Genomic DNA, 18,702 nt, shown 5'->3' with positions numbered 1-18,702 from the left:
CCCGTCGGGAGAGGGCTGCAGGCTGCTCCGGGCCGGGGCCCCGCCGTGCGGGATCCCCCCTGCCCGGGACGGGGGGCGGCGCCGGCCGCGATCCCTCCGGCCGTTCCCGGGATGGCGCCGTTATTTCCGGGGGCGGCGGCGGCTCCCCCCGGTCCGGCCCCGCCGCGTCATCCAGCGTCCGGCGCCCTCCCGGCCAGCGGCAGCGCGGGGCCGCCGGGCCCGGAGCGCCGGGGGGGGTGGGATAACGGAGCGCCGGGGGGGCTGCGGAGGGCGCGGGGCGGGCCCGGCCGAGCGGGAGCGGGAGCGGTAACGGCGCGACGTGTCGCGACAGCCGGGGCAGCCGCAGGGTCCCGGTGCCGGGGAGCGCGGCCCCGCCTGGCGAGCGCCATCCTCCGCGGGGCATGGACCAGTCGGTCGCCATCCAGGAGAGCCTGGCGGGGGGGGCGACCTGCCGCATCGTATCCTTTGCTTCGGCCTCGGCCGGCGCGGCCGCGGGCGGGGCGGAATCCCCCCCCCGTCCCCCCGCCGGCATCCCCCCCCCTTCCCCCCGCCGGGATCCTCCCCCCACCGGGATCCCCGTCACCGGGCTCCCCCCGCCGGGATCCCGCCGGGCTCCCGTCTCTCCCCGCTTTTCCTTGACCCCCGGCCGAAGGCGGTGCAGGGCGTCCTGGCTGCGGGAGAGAGCGTGGAGAGCCGGCTGCTGGGGCTGGTGGAGAGCCGCGGGGAGCACGCGTGGGTGCTGCGGGACCTGTCCACGGGGGGCCGGCACCGGCAGGGAGGGAGGGGTGGTCCTGGTGGCAGGGTGGTCCTGGTGGGAGTGTCTGCGGGAAGGCCGGGAGTTCTGCAGGTCTCTTGTGGGCCTTGGAAACCGCCTGGAAACTCCTTCCTCTCCCTAAGACTTTCTGCCGGGTGGGGTCCAGCAGCGGGTGATTTGTGGGCGTTTTGCCTCGGCGTTTCTCCTTCTGCGTGTTAGGGATGGTTAGTGGGAAAAGCCCCGGCCCTAGAGGTTTTGGTCTGGTGCACTTTGCCAGTAACATAAATAACTTTCTTATTTAAATGACGGGGTGAGCGGGTGGGTGGGCACGTGGCTGAGAAGCTGCGTTGGGGTTTGCCGGAGGCTGCGGCAGCAGGTGCTGCTGGATGGGATGGGGTCTGCCCGTACCTGCAGGGGTGCCGGGACCGAGGAGGCATTACTCCCTGTCTGGTCCCCGCTTGCAGGATCTATGTGTACACCCACCGGCGGATGGCCATAACAGCTGAGGACGTCTGGCTGGAGAAAGTTATCCCCATCACAGAAGGGTTTGCAGTGGAAGAAGGTACTAACGCGTGTTGGTAGCATAGTGGCCACCTCCAAAGAAGGCGATGGTGGGGGTTGGAGTCCATATTTTGTTGTTCTACTTGCTGAAATTTGGTATCTATTCAGCCTTCACGTTTTTCCTTCAGTTTGTAATCCCTGGTGACACTTATGCTCACGTGGCATAGCTGGAAGGGCCCTGATAGATTATTGGCTCTGGAGTCCAGAGCGCCCTGTGTCCTGCTGAGCGCCAGCCATGGCCTCCTGCCCCACAGGGTCGTGCTGGGTGTCTGTTTGTGTGAGGAGTATTTGGGGTTTGAGGAACTTAACGAGCTCAGTAACCTCAAAGTGTTGGTGCTGTCTGTGAACCAGGTACTGACCTTTGTAACTGAACTTTGTTTTGCTTTTGCAGTTGTACTTGACAGTGACCTTCACGTCATCGGTGAGTTCGGTTGTTGCGCTAATGACTGTGCTACAAGTGTTCCTGGGCCCTGCACCAGCTACACGCCGGGGGGCAGGCGTGGGGGCTCTTGTGATCGGACTGCTGGTCACAGGGATCTTGTCTCGGTGCTGCTGGGGAGCTGGGCGTGCTGCTTGCCGTGATGCAGCTTGTGCTAACGAGTGTTGTCACCCCAGTTCGGCCAAGGGAATTGTTTTTCCAAACGCTTTAAACTGCTACTGGAAGATTAATTACTGTCACTGAATGAGCAGAATAATAATTATTATAAACACTGATTTTTATATTTTAAAATGGAACTCTGGTGTAAAATGTGGAAAAGGAACATGATAAGAAGGTGTGGGGAGACTTGTTGCTGAAGTCTGCATGTGTGCTTGCACCAGCTGCCGTAGAGTGCAGAAAATGCTCGGTTTCTGAAGGTTCTTCTCCTCCCGATGTCTTTAGGCTCTGACGTGACTGTCCAGATCAGTTCCGAAGATGGTCAGCTCACGGTGCGGTTGCCGTTTGGTTCCCACACGCGCATGTTCCTTCAGGAGGTCGCCAGGTGCTGCCCAGGTATGAGCTCTGCCGTGTGCCGAAGTGCTGGCGGGTTGTTGTTGGACGTGTCGGCAGCTCGGCAGCCTGTTGCGTTTGCGTGTTTTCTGTGGAAGAGCAACGTCGGCCTCGCTGCTGCTGAAACTTGCACAAGACTGTAATGGTTCATGAGTGTGACGAGTCTCCATCGCCGCGCAGCATGGCAGTGGTGATCACTCTGATGATCATCAGGCACTCTGATGGCCTTCTGTGGTGGCATGACAGGCTGGGTGGATGAGGGGACAGCAGTGGACGTTGTCTATCCCGACTTCAGCGAGGCTTTTGTCAGTGTCTCCCGTAACATCCTTGTTGGTGGGCTCAGGCAGCGTGGGTTGGATGGAGACCTGGCTGAACGGCGGAGCTCGGGGGGCTGTGACCAGCGGCGCAGGGTCCGGTGGGAGGGCTGTAACCAGCGGTTACAGCGTAGGGCCCTGCACCGGTACCGGTTGGGGGCTGCCCTGCTGGAAGCGGCTCTGCGGGGAGGGGGCGCCCGTGCGGCGCTGGGCGGCGACGGGGGCGGGACGGGGCGGGCGGCGGCACCGGGCGGCGGCGGCGGCGATGTCCGCGGGCGGGCGGCCCCGCCGAGGTGAGCGCGGGGACCCGCGGGACGGGAACGGGGACGGGGACAGCCCGGCGGGGAGCGGAGCGGAGCGGGGGGGAAGCCGCGCTGCCCGCCCCGTCTGTGCGGGGGCCCGGGGTCCGCCCGGCGCTGGCCCCGGAGCGGAGCTGCCGGCATCGCCCCGGCCGGAGCCCGCAGCCCCGGTGAGCCCGGGCGCTGCTTGCGGGGGTCGCGGGGGGGTTCCCGGCTCTGGCGGCCGGGCCGGGTCCGCCGTGTCAGCCGCCTCCTCCGGCGGGGCCGGCGCTTCCCGGGGATGCCGAGTCCCCGCGGGTCCCGGCAACCGTGGCGGTTTCCCTCTTTGCAAAGGGGAGGTGGGAGAAGATGCGGAGAGCTGAGGCAACTCCTGGAAGCCAGCGCGGGGTTCACAGTCTGAATTACACCGTTTCTAGTTTACCCGCCTTCATTTAGGCTGGGCTGCTCTGACCTGGTGAAGGCGCAGGTCGGTGCTGCTGCCATTCCTTCCTTTTATTTCCATGTTTATCAGTAGTGCATTTAAAAAAAAAAGAAGGGGTGAACTTTGCAACTGCGGCAGCAGCGCAGACGGGTGGGGGTCTGGGAGCACCCCCTCAGACCCCGTGTTTTAACTTGTGGCTTAGAACCGACTGGGGGAGACTGGGCCATGTCTGCGCGTTTAGGAGCAAAAACTGCTGAATGAAACACAATCCTGGCTCATTTGTTGGTGTGTTTTTGTTGTACGTGGAGCAGTCACACTCTCTGCACGGTAAGCTCCTTGGGAAGTAGTTCTATCAAATCATGCCTTTGAGCTTTGACAAAGTTGCCTTTTCAAGGCTTCATTGTGAGTTTTGAGTCAGAGAACTCTAAGGATATCTATCTCTCTCTTTTTTTTTTTTTTTTCCTCTCCTTGTATTTGCAGAAGAAAACACTCTGCCATCACTTGGGGTCTTTTGGAACCTAAATTGATAGAGAATGAGGTTTTGTCTGCCATTTTCTAGGAATAGCTGTAACTCATTCTGTCTTTAAATGCCCATGGGTACTGAGTTAGCAACTTTCATACGCAAATCAAAGCACATTTAAACACTTGATAGTGAAGTGATATTAGTTCGTTATATGTGAATTAAGACTGGCTAATGAATGAGAGCATCTATAAATGGAATTAAATGTGCTTTATCTTGTATGGTTTGTGTTCACAATTTTGGTTAAACCCCTACCTAAGATCCTACGTGTGTGTGTGTGTGCTGTCACTGCCACAGCGTTGCTTCATTTGGAACCCTGGAAAGAACGATCTTACTTCCCTCCAGCCCGGAGTAGCGCAGTCCCACACGGGCTGTTACACTTCCGTTAAGTAAAGAGGGAACTGGCCAAGGCTCATATAACTAATGGTAAGGCTAATTGGATTCTCCTTTTGAACACTCAGCATGGATCCGACTTTATCCAGAAGGTATGACACGTGTTCCTGCTGTGGAACGGTACTACAATGCCACTGCACATTTTTAACAAGAACGTCTTTATTACTAATTAAATCTCTCTTAACTAGAAATCCTCTGACTCGGGCCATGTGCATTCTGCTGTGCTGTAATCTCTGCACATAGCTCTTTATTTCTGTGCCCAGTTCAATTATTGAACAAGGTCATTATCTTGCTAAAATATTCCACTGCAGATCACTAACATATAGATCCCTCTGGGTAGAGCAGCCTGTGTCTAGGTATAAATTTACCTGAAGGAAACAGTCCTTTTCCAGGGCTAGTCTCTTTCTTAGGAGAATCCTACCTAGAGCTGATTCCTGCTACGGCGGTTACCATGCAAAAGTGTGATGTCTGACCATGATCTTTGGATCCCGTAGCAGCTGTGTCAGCAGCGCTGAGCAGGAACTCGGCTCTGGCCCTGGGGCAGTGAGGTGCTGGGCGCTGGCGAGCGGCACCGTCCCGGCCGGAGATAAAGCCTGAGCTTCTGCTCCCTTCCTGGAACAGCAGTAACAGTCCTCTGTTAAAAGTGAACGTTCAGGTTGGCTCGTGTCGCTGTCGGGATATGTTGCGTGGTCTTTATGGGGAGAACTTGCAGAGGTTCAAGCAGCGCTGAGTAAGTACTCGGTGCCTGTGGAGAAAAGTTATGGCTCCATCGCACCCCGCTGAGCCCACACTCCCCAGTGCCCCTCCAGCTGCCCATGTCGCTGCTCGGTTCTACGTGACTTTGGCTGCATGGTCTGTAGTGAGGTTTGTGTCACGTGCTCTTCTGCACCCAGCCTCCGATAAATCCTCTTACACGGTCTTTATTCTCAGAGGGCTCTTGGGCAGAAGAGGCTTTCCAAGCCGAGAATAAGGCCACTTCTTATCAGCTTGTTTATATTCTGAGTGCTTAGGTAAAGTACTTCAAGTTCTGTTTCTGGTTTGTGCTCTCGTCCTGGAGAACATGCTATGACAGCAACAACACTTTCATTTTTCTGAATTATGCTCACTGAAGGAGAAGCTCAGCTGAGTGACTAGAACCTTACAATTTTAAGAACGATTTCTCTCTCATCATTAGATTTGTGTCCTAAGTAGCATAATCTTGAGATTGTTTTTTGTGTGTCTTAAACACGGAAACCCCCATGCAGAACCCTCTCTTTTAACTGTTATTTTACCACTTGTAGGAGCACAGTGTGATAACTGAAACAAAATGCTGAAAGACTGGTCAAATTTTTCTAACATAGTGTGGTGTGTTCAGTGTCACACCTGTGTTGGCATGGTAGCTGCCCTGTTACGTTTTTAGGAGCGCGCAGGTTGCATTGAGGCTCTTGTTTCTGCTGCGGTGGGCTCATGCTGTTCCGCACTGCCCCGAGGGGGGGGATGCTTGTGCTTTGGTCTCTATGTGCAGATTGGCAGAAACACTTTAAATGGTAGCAGGGGGTGTGTGTGTTGGTTTTTTCCCCTCCTTCTTCTTCCTTTCTTTGTACTTCCTGTCTTGCTTCAGAAAGGAAAAACCTGTTATTAACATACATTTTTGAGATTCTTATGATAAAGCCCTGGATTTTGTGCTGCTAAGCCCCGGGCTGGCTTAGCTGTAAGGGAGAGCCAGCAGCAACCTGCGCCTACCATGGGCAGCATCCAGCAGTTCTGCACCGCTGGGCAGCTCGTGTCGGCCCTTCCAATGGAGGGGAAGCTGCAGCGCCACAGAGCAGTTCTGTCAAAATAAACTAAATCTGCCGGGTAACTGAGAGAGGGGCTGCAGGGCACTTTGTTTCTCCACTCAAATCTAAATTGTATTCTGCTCGTGGATTTTTGCCAGTGTTTGATCAAGTGTGTTGATAAATTAAAGAACTTTTTTTGTTTAATGTGAAACTTTCTGTTTTTTTTTCCAGAAGCGGTTGGCTCTGAAGGCATCAGGCAGAATGGGAAAAAGCTAGCAGTCAGCCAGAACCGGAGCCATGACAGCACCGATGAAAGTACCCCCAGGTACCGTATCTCTCTCGCTCCTTGTGTAGCTTTGGTGAAGCGAGAGTTGTGCTCGTCAGCTCTTTGTGGAAGGTGCAGAGAGGGGTAAGAGTGGTGGTTTTGCTGTTTTCGCTGTGCCTCCCCTCTGCAGAGGATCTCTGTATAGTGACAGTAAATATATATATAGCACCAAAGTTCTGGGTGACTGTGCGTGGATGGAACGAGCTGCAGTGGGCAAACTGCTGATGCTCGGCTGTCTAGAGGAAGAAAAATAAAGTGCAGAGAGCTTTCTGCCTGGGCTTCCTGGTTTTCAGCTGGAAACCGAGCGGGAAGTTGGTGTCTGTGCAGGCATGTGAGGTCTGTGCACACACCGGCGCTGCAGCGACCCTGCGGCTGCCTTATCTGCTTCCATCTGCCAGCGACCATGCCAGCTGCAGTCCCTGGAGGTGGTGGGGTCGAGAGCAGAAGTTGGCAACTTTTTGAGAAAAGAATCTGTAGATTCTAGTTAGGAGAGAAAAAAATGAGCAGTCTGTCAAAACTTCAGGGGAAACTTCAGCACGGTCTCTCGGAGACAGTCCTGTAGTCCCCTATTTGGGCATATTTTGTGCTGTTGAGTGGGACAAGACCCACTAGCGTTGTTTATTTTGAATTCAGAGAGCTTTGGCTTAGGGCCACCCTGTCTCATAGATACACTCCTCAAATGTTAAGTTTCGTTTTCCAGTTCCCAGGACTTTGTGGACCCTTCGGAGTCTGTCTGTGCTGTCCTTGGCACGGCGGCATAGGTTGTTGACCTTAAATTTATACCATCCACTTGCTTGTGGGAACTCCCAAGCTGTGGCATTATTACTGTTGCAAAATGAGTTTGGAAAGTCACAAGATAATAAATAAAACCATCTCTACCTCCACCCACTCTGCGCTGCCTCCTTTCCAGGCAAAGCTGGGAGTTTTCCACCAGAAGGAAGGCTTTTAAAACAAATGCAGTTTTTCATTCTTGTGCTGAGGTCAGAAGGGCTGAGCAGAGGCAGCAGGAGATGAGATTTGCATTTGCCCCTGTAAGCAGGAAAGGGACGCAGGTTTTGTACCAATGTCAAGGTGTGAGTAGGGTGTGCTCTGAGTTAACAGCCTGCACTGAGGGTTAGTGAAAACCATTTGTTATTTCAGTTAAACTGGTTTTATCTAGAGATCTGAACTGTTCTAAGAAATGCCCATTTCAGTCTTGTTTGCTTAACCCAGCCATTGATTATTTGTCTGTAGTGAAACAGACAGATAAATGCGAATGGAGCCCTCGGTGGCAGGAAGGTGTCTGTATCTGGGTTCCATCACACAGTTTTGCTTTCATATGCAGGCAAAACAAACTCAAACCTGAAGTGACAACTGAAATGGTGCGGTCCTCCAGCATAATGGCTTCAAACAAGGCTTCAATCTTACCAGAACCAAAGCTTGGACTAAGAGATACTATTGTTAAATCTCAGCTTGTACAAATGGAGGATTCCTACACACACATCCAGAGCTTCAGGTACTGATCATTCCTGAGAAGAAGGTATTTTTGCGGGGAGTAATTTAGTACACGCTGTCAAAATAACTCACCTGCGTTATTTCATCTAGTGTCCCTGCAAACAGGAGTTTTTGTAGAAAAGGATGATCCATACTTTCCAGAACAATTCGTTTTCCTTGTTTAGGCATTAGCAGAGAAGAATTTCAGTCGTGTCTCTGTCAAGGTTTGCCTCATGGTTCTTGTTGAGAAAACAGCTTTTTTGAAATGACTTTTTCCTGTGCTTTTCCTGTGCATTTCAGACTGTGTCTGGAAGTGCCTCAATTCTGTGCACCTCTGGCCTTCACTCTCACTGCTGCTGTTCACCACTTATCCCTGTGGTTGTTCCAATAAGCTCATAAGGGCTCGGGTGAAATACATAATTAGGACCAAAATTTGCTGTTGTTGAAATCCTTTTATGCATGTCATTCTATGAATTTATCATTTCAAACTGCTACTGTGCAGCTCTTGTAGTCTTTTTTTATACTGTATGTAAAAATGTGTGTCCTTATGTAAAACATGTCTGTAAAGATGCTACTGTAATTAAATCATTTTATGTAATTTAAATCACATTTTCCTAATTCCCCTCTGGAAGAATGCTACTTCTAAATAGTTATATGTAGTAGTACGTGCACGGGTTATTAATGGTGATATTTCCATCAGCTCTACCATTTGCAGCTCTGGGATTTAGTTCATTTCTTTGCAGGTTTTTTGTTGGGACGTACAATGTGAATGGTCAGCCGCCCCGAGAGAGCCTCCAGCCCTGGCTGAGGTGTGATGCTGAGCCCCCGGACGTTTACTGCGTGGGGTGAGTGAGGGTGTTTACTGTGTGAGAGTTGACCTTCCAGGCTTGGACCCTGGGTTGCTTGTTGTGAAGGTGTCGCATGAGGTGTTTGACACCCCAGCTGAGGGGTGTCTGCCGCGCTTTACCCCGCTGCATGGCTCCGGAGCGCATCTGTGTAGCCTGGAAGGGCTGTGGTGCTGGTGGTGTTTGGGCTCTCTGGCACTGCAGTGTTACGAAATCTTTAATGCCATTCAATTTAACACCAGTGGTAATTCAGCTTTACATTTAACATACCTCTAAACTCAGCATAACTGAATTTGAGTTTTCAGTTATAAATTCAGTGAGTATAAATTGATGTAGTCCTTTCCCAGAGGAAAGGGCTGGAGAGTTATAAACAAGTGCATGCATCCACGGGTTCCTTCCTCTAACACAGTTTCCAGGAGCTTGATCTGAGTAAAGAAGCCTTCTTTTTCAATGATACACCGAAGGAAGAAGAGTGGTTTAAAGCTGTAACTGATAGTCTTCACCCAGATGCCAAATATGCAAAGGTAAATGTGGCTTTTGGGGAGGTTTGAGTGTGGAATCATTTTCCACTTGGGCCTCTCTTCCCTTTGCTTTTTCTTTTTCTCAATTTCCATGTCCTCCAGAGGCTCCTTGTCCACAGGCTTTCACTCAGCCGCAGCGCTGAGGTGCAGGAGGGGGTGCTGCTGTGCAGGGTGCTGAGGCAAGGGCAGGACAGGAGACCAGGTGTCCATGTGTGAAGGATGCTCCTGGTCTCTTCGGGGAGGATAGCAGCAAGTACCTTAGCTTTCCCATGTCTGTCTCGGCAATGCAGAGTGGAATGAGTTGTGAAGGTATCTTGGTAGGAAGAGTGCTTATGTTTTGGCTCCTGCTGCTTAGGTCTGCTTTGTCTCCCATCACTGTTGTTGAAGGGAAGCTCCTTCCATGGGCTCTGCCAGTCCTGTAGGTTTTGCTTTGGGCTTCAGCTTCATTTTCTGGGGTGCTGGTCCCTGGCTCCCCCCTGTGCTGTGCTGCTGGAATCCCTGTGAGCCCAGCTGGTCTGTCGGATGAGCCTGGAGCTCTCTCTTTCTTCATCTGTGTTTTGGTGACCTGTGGGTGATGTGCCTTCTCTCACCAAACCTCTCCCCTTCTAGTATTTAATGGAACAGGATCTGTTTTTCAGGTGAAACTTGTGCGGCTCGTGGGAATCATGCTTCTGTTGTATGTGAGAGCAGACCTTGCTTTGAACATCTCTGAGGTGGAAATTGAGACTGTGGGAACTGGAATCATGGGGAGGATGGTAAGAATGGCAACTGTGCATGAAAAGGGGTGGGATTTAGAAGAGCCCTGGAGAGCCACTCTCCTTAGATGTGGTGGTTATCCCTCTAGTGAAGGGGTGCAGCTGCCTTTGGAAGCACACAGTCCTGTCCCTGTGCCAGCTCGGGACCTTGCCATGTGCTCGCAAAGTCTCAAAGACCTTGGGGGAGAATCTTCTCTGATGCTTTTTTTCCTGATTGCGCGTGCTGGGCTGTGTGGGGCTTTGATTTCATGTGATTGTGATGCTGGATGTGATTTTGCCCAAAGCAAATGACACAAGGAAGCATGAGTAGAAGAAACATGTCTATCCAGATTAGTTTTGCTGAGGAGGATTTCCTGACCCCTTGCCATTCCACACCACTGGGATGTAGAGTCTGTGCCCTTTGAATGTAGTTTCTGTGAACGTTGCAGCTATAACTTGTCCAAGGTATTTTTGACCAGCTAAGCCATGTGCTTCCTCCTCCACTTACAGCTTTTTTATGGGTTGTGTTGAAAGATCCAGTTTGTTGCTAAACAGGTTCCAGGACTTGCTGAAGTAACAGCAAGTTCTCTTGCTGATTTTAATTTCCCTTTGTCCTCGCTAATTCCTCCATTACAAACCGAGTTCCATGTGCTTGCTTGCTGTGTTCTTTTGCTGTGTGCAACCTTCACGTGAGGTACTGACTTGAATTCATGGAGTAGTTATCACTAATTGGCGTTTTCAGCCTTTTCCTTTCTCTGGAATTAAATGGTCTGCCTCAATGTCTCCTGGCTTGTCCACTGCTAGTGACTCATTTGTGGATTCATCTGTTGTGTAGAAGCTTCTGACCAAAGTCTTTCTCTTTATCTTTCAGGGTAACAAAGGTGGTGTTGCCATAAGGTTTAAATTCCACAACACTAGCGTGTGCGTTGTGAATTCTCACCTTGCAGCTCACACGGAGGAATATGAGCGGAGGAACCAGGACTTCAAAGACATCTGCTCTCGGATGCAGTTCTGCCAGTCGGATCCAAATTTGCCCCCTCTCACTATTAGCAAGCACGAGTATGCCTCCCGTCTGTGAATGGCTGCGTGGGGCGAGGAGGAGCCTTGGGCACGTCTGGGGTGTGAGGTTCTCTCGGGGGGGGGGGATGTCAGAAAGGGGTGCCCAGTGGTCTAATTGTCAGCCTGGAAGGGCCAGAAATGCTTTACCGTAACCCTGGTTTTGAGGGTGGTCACCTACACGGTTCTGACAGGTCACTTTGCTGCCTTATGCTCTTCCAGGCCTTGTTTTATTTTCAAGTGGGAAGTGGGAATGGGGCAATAATGTGCATCGATTTCCCCGATGGCTTGTGGGATTTAGTCCGTGTGGAATATTAAAAGCACCAGTTATTAAGAGGTAGTGGCAAACATGCGGAACAGGAATTAAAAACAGGTAGAAAATGTAGCTTCTCTCCAAGTTTTCACTCTGCCTTGCTCTCTCTGGAGAAGCAGACACAGACCCACCCAGTGATGGTGAGATCAGGGGAGCTCACGCTGGCACTGGATGGTGTGGGGCTCTGCTGCGAGCTGTGCCTCTGGCTCACCAGCCTGTGCTTCGGATGTCCTGAGGCCTCTGAGCAGGATCCTGGTGTACCTTCTCTTCCAGTGTCATCTTATGGTTGGGTGACCTCAACTATCGGCTGGAGGAACTGGATGTGGCAAAAGTGAAGCAGCTCGTCGATGAGAGAGCATTTCTGGAGCTCTGCCAGTATGACCAGGTACCGGTGTCTCTCCTGCCTGCAGGTGGTGCTGAGGGTGCTCTGTACCCCACAGTGCTCCTCAGCCTTCTCAGTGCCCAACATCTCCCTTCGAGCTCACACAAGAATTGTGCTTGACCTTAGTTAAAATTAAATTTGTCTTTTTTTCTTTCGTAGCTGAAGAGGCAAATGGATGCAAATGCAGCCTTTGAAGGCTTTACAGAGGGAGAGATTTCTTTCCAGCCAACATACAAATATGATGCCGGCTGTGATGACTGGGACACAAGGTACGGTGATTGCCTCATACATGATGCTACCAATGGCTAATGTTATCACTAAAGGAAGTAAAAACAAAGCTAAAAAGAATTGCAGATCTAATGGCTATAAATAGGAACAGTTCTGAGATAATTGCAGTTACTTGCATTCTTTTAGTTTGGTTTGCACTTTTTTTTTTTTCCCCAAGCAAAATTTTAGGATCTTTTATTTGCTGATACCTGCTATATCTGCTCAGGTGAGAGCAGCTGGGGTTGGAAATGGTGCGTTTGTGCTGTCTGTAGCTGAGTGCATTTTCCAAAAGACTGTGAGAGCCGTTATTCCTGCAATGCACTACACAGAGTGGCTGAGCTGCTCTTAGTGAGCTGGGAACTTTGGCTTCAAGTGTGGGAATGAAATCTGTGCAGCAATCGGGGGGGAAAAATAATATTAAAATGTGGACTTTGAATGTAGAGCTCGAGTTCTTGTTTTTCATGGTTCTTGTGGTCAAAAGTATGTCTGAGTATTTCTTTGTATGTTAATTGTATCAAAAGAACAGAACAAATAATTGCATCTTCGAAGAGGTAGAAAGTAAAGCATGATATAGAGAGGCCCAATAGTAGACAACCAAACTTTTTATAACTACTCGAAGAAACAGTGGAAAATAGGACTTCGACAGAGAACGGGGTGCAGCCCGTGTCAGGAAAGGAGTCTCTGGGAGAGCAGGATTCTGTCGTGCATTGTCACTCCACCAAACTGGGCCTGGAAACTGTCATTTTTCCTCTGTTGTAGTGAGAAGTGTCGCGTCCCAGCATGGTGTGATCGGATCCTCTGGAAAGGGCAGAACGTTGCTCAGCTGAGCTACCGCAGCCACATGGCTCTGAAGATCAGTGACCATAAGCCAGTCAGCTCTGTGTTTGACATCGGGGTAGGTGCCTCAGTGCTGAAGGAAATAACTCCGTTGACCTTGTCCTGTGTGTGGGGAGGAGGGAGGTTCTCCTGCTGATTTCCCTCTCCTCCGCCTTTTATGGCATCCAGGGAGAACAATGGCTTAAAAGGTGGGCTAGATAAGGTACTGATATAGGATTGTTGGTTGTAGGGAGCCAGGGTTGTGCTACCTGATACTTCAGTTAAGCAGAATAATGCATGAATATCTGCAGGTATTTTTTCAAAACATTCTTTTGCCTTTTTTCTTACTTTCCTAATAATTTTCACAGAAGCTGGTAGTGCAGGAATGCTACATCACTGACAACATAGTAGTGTGTTGTCAAAGCTTTCTTAGGGAAAAAAAAAAAGCTGATCAAGAGCTGACTGGGTGACTTTTGCTAGTTATGGCAAGGTCCTTTACTGTTTGATCCTGAGGAGACGGTGCTCCAAGAGGCCCCGTTCATTACAGGTGCTGTGTACTCCAGTGTGCTGCAGAAATCAAATCACTTCATGTGTTTCCAGCTGTGTTACAGCTCTCCTGCCCAGTAAATGCCAGTTAGTGCAGTGTGTGTCCTTTTCAGGTGAAGGTGGTGAATGAGGACCTGTATCGAAAAGCCTTTGAGGAAATAGTCCGCTCCCTGGATAAGATGGAGAATGCCAGCATCCCCTCGGTGACGCTCTCCCAGAGAGAGGTACGGGTAGGGTATGTCCCTGGTGACACCAAGCCACCCTGGGCCCCAGAGCCTGTTCCAGTGGTAGAAGTTTATTAGATGGATTCTAGACTCTGAGGTCTGCTTCCAGAGAAGTAGAATATTTTGACTTCCAGCTGTTCTCTGTTTACAAGCCCTAGAAATAGTTGTTTCTGTCTAGATGCAGGTAAATTCCATTCCCAGTATCAGGCTGAAACGCAGGGCATGTTACTCCCTGAGCTGGGGAGAGACAGAGTTAAAGGGGGGGGTTGTGGCCCTTGCTCTGACTTGTTTGAAACATAAAGTGTAAAACCTGAAGGGTTTGGAGAAGGTTACAAAACCAGCATTTGCTTTGTGTGTTGGGGACTAAAAAAGATAAGCAAATGAGACATTTGAGGCTACAGCTATCTTCCTCTCAAGTTCCATTGAGGTTATTTGAGGGAGCATTTGTTTTAAAGGGCCCACTGGTGCAGACGACTTCAGTGTATGGAGTGAGCAAATGTAATCCCATGTAATCCTGGAGGAGACGGGGCGCGGGAGCAAGAGGGTTAATCTGGGTATCAGGGTATGGTGCTGCTTAATGATTAAACCACGGGACAGGCATTGCTGCTGGTGCTTGGCAAGGTGGAACTGATGATGTTGACTGACGTTTGTTTCTAGTTCCATTTTGAGGATGTTAAATACATGCAGCTGCAGGTGGAGAAGTTTACAATCCACAATGGACCAGTGCCCTGCCATTTCGAATTTATCAGCAAACCAGATGAGAAAACCTACTGCAAGGAGTGGCTGATTGCTAATCCCAGTAAGGGCTTTCTGCTGTCAGGTGAGCGCCTCATTGTTCCTCTCATGTTAATGACCTAAATTGTCACCTTCTGGCTTAGTTCTCTCTGCTATTTTGAGAGTGCTATGCCTGTTTGCAGGCTCACTGGTTTAATATCTTTTTTTAACTGAATATGTGTTGGTTTTTTGTTTTTGTTTTTTTTTATCTTTTGGCAGACGCTAAGCTCACAATTGAGTTGGAGGTGTTTGTCAATAAATCAACAGCTACACACTTAAACTCTGGAGAGGAGAAACTTGAAGATATCTTGGTTTTGCATCTTAACAAGGGGAGGGATTACTTTCTATCTGTAACAGGCAACTACTTGCCAAGTTGCTTTGGGTCTCCCATTCATACGCTGTGTTACATGAGGGAGCCGATCCAGGACATGTCAGCGGAATCCATTCGGAAACTTGTGAGTTAAAGATTCCCTTCAGAGCACATAAGAACCACTGAAACTAGATGTTAAGTTCTGTTTATTGCTAGAGAGCCTTCTTCCACTCCCCGAGTCCATGGTCTAAGGGTGCTGATACCTCTCGTGCTCTCCAGTGCTCCATCTTCACACCTCACATTGGCTCTTCATGTGCATGAACCAGCCCATTTCATAGAGAGAGCACTGAAAGCGCGTTTGCTCTCCCTGCGCGTTTAAAAAAGGTGTGCAGCTCCTCAGTGTAGACCTTTTCCCTGCAGCCGTGTGCGTGTGTGAGGCTTGATGTAAGCTGAGTGTATGTGAAGGATGTTTATGAGAGCAGCCTGTTTCTTCTGTCTTGATTTCTGATGTAATATAAATGTGCCTGTTGGACTTGTCTTGTGTGAAGACTGGTCAGTGAAGCCGCGTGGTTTCTCAAGTCTTAATTCTCAGGTATAAACTCTGTGAAGCATCTTTGCAGGGTTCAATAAGAACTTGGCTAACTACCTTTTTGGGGGTTTGTTTTGTTTTGGGTTTTTTTGCCCCTTCAACACCTCCCTCTCTCAGACCCTGATGCCACTAGAAATGAGTGATGGTGTTGTTCAAGCTGAAAAGCCCATGGACATTCCAAAAGAGCTGTGGATGATGGTGGATCACTTGTACCGCAACGCTTCCCAGCAGGTTGGCAGTGTTTGTACTGGAAACACGAGATAATTTGTTTGCATTAAGTTTAGTTTTGAAGGAGATACTGGTAATGGCAGTCCTTGCTAACTGTGGATGTTTGGCCAATGGCAGAAAGGTAAAGGACGTCTGTGATAAGCGATGCTGGCACCCCGGGTTGCACAGTTTCGTGATGGTGGCCTTGTCTGTGTGTGGCACGTACCGGCACTGCTCTGTGTGGCAGTGCCACAGCATTACTAGGGCTGCTCCCGGTGGGATTTGTGCTGGTAACTACCAATTTGGAGAGATTCTTACAGCCAGATTATAATGACGTTGCTCTATTGTGAGATGTGCACTGGCAGCCCAGAAAGCCAACCGCATCCTGGGCAGCATCAAGAGAAGTGTGGCCAGCGGGTCGCGGGAGGTGATTCTACCCCCCTCTACTCTGCGCTCGTGAGACCCCACCTGGCATACGGTGTCCAGCTTTGGAGTCCTTGACACAGGAGGGACGTGGACCTGTTGGAAGGTGCCCAGCGGAGGGCCATGAAAACGATCGGAGGGACGGAGCACCTCCCCTATGAAGAGAGACTGAGAGAGCTGGGGCTGTTCAGCCTGGAGAAGAGAAGGCTCCGGGGAGACCTCATAGCAGCCTTCCAATATCTGAAGGGAGCCTCCAGGAGAGCTGGAGAGGGACTCTTTGTCAGGAAGTGTAGTGACAGGACAAGGGGTAATGGTTATAAATTGGAAGAGGGGAGATCTAGATTAGATATTAGGAGGGAATTCTTTACTGTAAGGGTAGTGAAGCACTGTAACAGGTTACCCAGGGAAGTTGTGGATGCCCCATCCCTGGAAGTGTTTAAGGCCAGGCTGGATGGGGCTTTGAGCAACCTGCTCTAGTGGAGGTGTCCCTGCCCACGGCAGGGGGGTTGGAACTCAATGATCTTTAAGGTCCCTTCCAACTCTAACCATTCTATGATTCTATTTACCCAAGTAACTTTTATTTTCCTTGAGACTGATGGATGGTCTGCTTTGCAGGAAGACCTGTTTCAGCAACCAGGCCTCAGATCTGAATTTGAAGAAATCCGAGATTGTTTGGACAAAGGAATGCATGATACCCTCTGTATCCTTTCAGACTGCTGTCTGGTAAGGCTCACTGTGCCTTAGAAATCAAAGCTGAAAAAGATTTTTATCAGTCTTCTATGCTCCACCATGGTTTTTAAATTACTGTCTCTTATCTCGTGGTAACCGAGATCTGCAGTTCCTCGTTCCTTGCTCCTCCTTGTAATCAGCACGAATGCCTCTGCTGAGTCCTGGCGATGCCGATGAATGGCTGCTGGTCAGTGGGGATCAGACCTAAGTGCCCGACTGCCAGTGGAAAGAGCTTTCTTTGTGGAGTCAAGTGATTTGACTCAAAGCTGTCAACAACAGGAGGAGTTCTTGGAGACCTAAGCAAAGATTAATGTTTCAGCAGAAATACGACCAAAACAGATCACGCTGTGCTTGTCTCTTCCTTAACTGTCTTTGGGTCAGTTGGCAGCAACCACTCAGTAGCAGAAGCCCTGCTGCTCTTCCTGGAGAGCCTGCCGGAGCCCGTCATCTGCCACAGGTTCTACAGCAGCTGCTTGGAGAGTGCCAGCAACTACCTGCTGAGCAGCCAGGTACCCCCCCCTGCTGCGAGAGGGGGCCTGATTCCCCAGGGAGGGGGGGAAAACTGGTCTATGCCAGACTAGGAACAGGTTTTTGCGCTCGGAAACTTAATCATCTGATAATAGAAAGGATACAGATCTGGTGCTTCTTGGTTATAAAGAGCTGTTGATGTTTGTAGATGGGGTGGTGGTGGTAGTAGATAAAGCTGCAAAGCCATTTCCATGTCTTCAACATAAATGTTTTTTTTCCCCCTCCTCAGATTATCTCTAACCTGCCAGGGTGCCATAAAAATGTATTTCACTATCTAATGGCATTTTTACGAGAACTACTGAAAAATTCAGGGAAAAACCATTTGGATGTGAATATTCTTGGTAAGGCGAGCAAAATAACCATTCTGTTTGGAAGGGCTTTTTGCAGTTTGTGTAAAAAAAAAAACAAAAAACACGTTTCTCCAAAGTGGGTGCTGTCACGGCCTCTGCTGTTGTGGAGCATTTAATAATGAGCGCAGGGTCCATGGACCCACAGCCCCTGCAGTGGCCTGGGGGCTGTGAAGGGACCAGGAGACAGGTCACGGGGTTACCCTGTTCTGAAGCCAGGCCCTGGTGGGGTTGGGGGAATTACCCGTGACGTCCTGCTGCTGACGGGCTCTTACCCTGTGGCTTTTGTTGTTTTTTCTTTCTAACTGCAGCGAGTATATTTGGTGGCTTGTTACTCCGACCTCCTCCTGGGCATCCTGCACCTGACATAACTGAGAAGAGGAAAGCTCAGCAGTTTATCCATCAGTTCCTCTTGAGAGAAGACAATTTACCATGAATTTCAGATGCAGCTAATCTGATGTTTATATATCAAGTCACTGTAAAAATGTTTGGGTGGTTTTTTTTCGTACAGTATACTGGCATTTTTTTTTTTTTTTATATCACAGTATTTTATACAATCTATTGCTTTTGAAGGCACAGATCAGGCAGTTTGGATCAGGTGTCACTGTTTAAGCTGTAAAGTATATCAGGTTTCTAAATAAGCTGTATGTAGACAAGCAAAAATACAAAAGCTGATATTTACACTGTATTTTATTTAACTTGTATTAAAATGCAATTTTTAAGTCCTTGTTATTTAAATAAAAAGATCTCTGTGCATTTTTCTAGCTTCTCTGCCCATTTTTGCTGTTGGCTGTTTTAGGCTCCTGGTTTGTTGACAGTGATGGGAGTCACGTTGTAAAAGGCTTAATGGTTTAATACCGTGTCTCAGTGTTACATGACTCCCTCTGTGGTCTTCCACCCCAACCCTGTAGCTCTCTGAGACTGTACAGCAACGTGGAGCAGCAATGGGGCTGGTCTGCAAGAAAATAGGCTATTTTAAACACATGCGCTGGCTGGTGCTGCCGATGGTGGGGAAGGTGTGAGGAAGGGACACCCCCAGCCCAGAGGAGCCCCGGGTTTGGGGTGATGTGCAGAGGGGTGTGTGTCTGGCGCTGGGCTGGCTGCCGCCTCACCTGGCCTATGGGCAGCCAGAGACCTCTTGAGAATGCTGAGGTAAAAACGAGCATGAAGGAAGCCTTATCTTTGCTTTGTGTGCTCTGTATTGAACCTGTGCTCGCTATGGAAAAAATGGCTATTTTTTTCTATCGCGTAACTGTATTTCGCTGTTACAACTCTGGCCCTGGCTG

The 18,702-nt window shown here is 49.9% G+C and overlaps 1 protein-coding gene across 4 annotated transcripts; it reads left to right on the top strand.

Annotated features, from left to right (window-relative positions):
* Positions 1 to 401: 401 nt before the first annotated feature.
* INPP5B (inositol polyphosphate-5-phosphatase B) lies at positions 402 to 18,176 on the top strand. Of its 4 annotated transcripts, none has more exons than XM_074161934.1 (22): positions 402 to 458; positions 653 to 732; positions 1,219 to 1,316; positions 1,707 to 1,736; positions 2,196 to 2,306; positions 6,239 to 6,332; positions 7,657 to 7,827; positions 8,549 to 8,650; positions 9,060 to 9,174; positions 9,810 to 9,926; positions 10,777 to 10,964; positions 11,548 to 11,659; positions 11,816 to 11,925; positions 12,683 to 12,818; positions 13,399 to 13,509; positions 14,167 to 14,329; positions 14,503 to 14,738; positions 15,300 to 15,413; positions 16,428 to 16,512; positions 16,923 to 17,050; positions 17,299 to 17,410; positions 17,728 to 18,176. In XM_074161934.1, exons 1-22 carry the CDS (start codon positions 402 to 404, stop codon positions 17,850 to 17,852), a joined length of 2,595 nt encoding a protein of 864 aa, XP_074018035.1. In that variant the 3' UTR covers positions 17,853 to 18,176. The 4 variants fall into 4 exon arrangements, with proteins under 4 accessions (XP_074018035.1, XP_074018033.1, XP_074018034.1 ...); XM_074161932.1 differs by having other exon boundaries at positions 7,639 to 7,827; XM_074161933.1 differs by having other exon boundaries at positions 653 to 741.
* The last annotated feature ends 526 nt before the right edge of the window (positions 18,177 to 18,702 follow it).

This window comes from Numenius arquata, chromosome 21 (genome assembly GCF_964106895.1).
Source record: "Numenius arquata chromosome 21, bNumArq3.hap1.1, whole genome shotgun sequence".
Taxonomy (NCBI): domain Eukaryota; kingdom Metazoa; phylum Chordata; class Aves; order Charadriiformes; family Scolopacidae; genus Numenius; species Numenius arquata.
This window is presented reverse-complemented; position numbering and strand designations above follow the sequence as displayed.

Coding starts and splice junctions, on each gene's coding strand:
- INPP5B (XM_074161932.1), top strand. CDS start 402: ATGGACCAGTCGGTCGCCATCCAGGAGAGCCTGGCGGGGGGGGCGACC. Junction 2,307..6,238: donor GGTCGCCAGGTGCTGCCCAG/GTATGAGCTCTG, acceptor TTTTTTTTCCAG/AAGCGGTTGGCTCTGAAGGC. Junction 12,819..13,398: donor GCTCTGTGTTTGACATCGGG/GTAGGTGCCTCA, acceptor TGTCCTTTTCAG/GTGAAGGTGGTGAATGAGGA.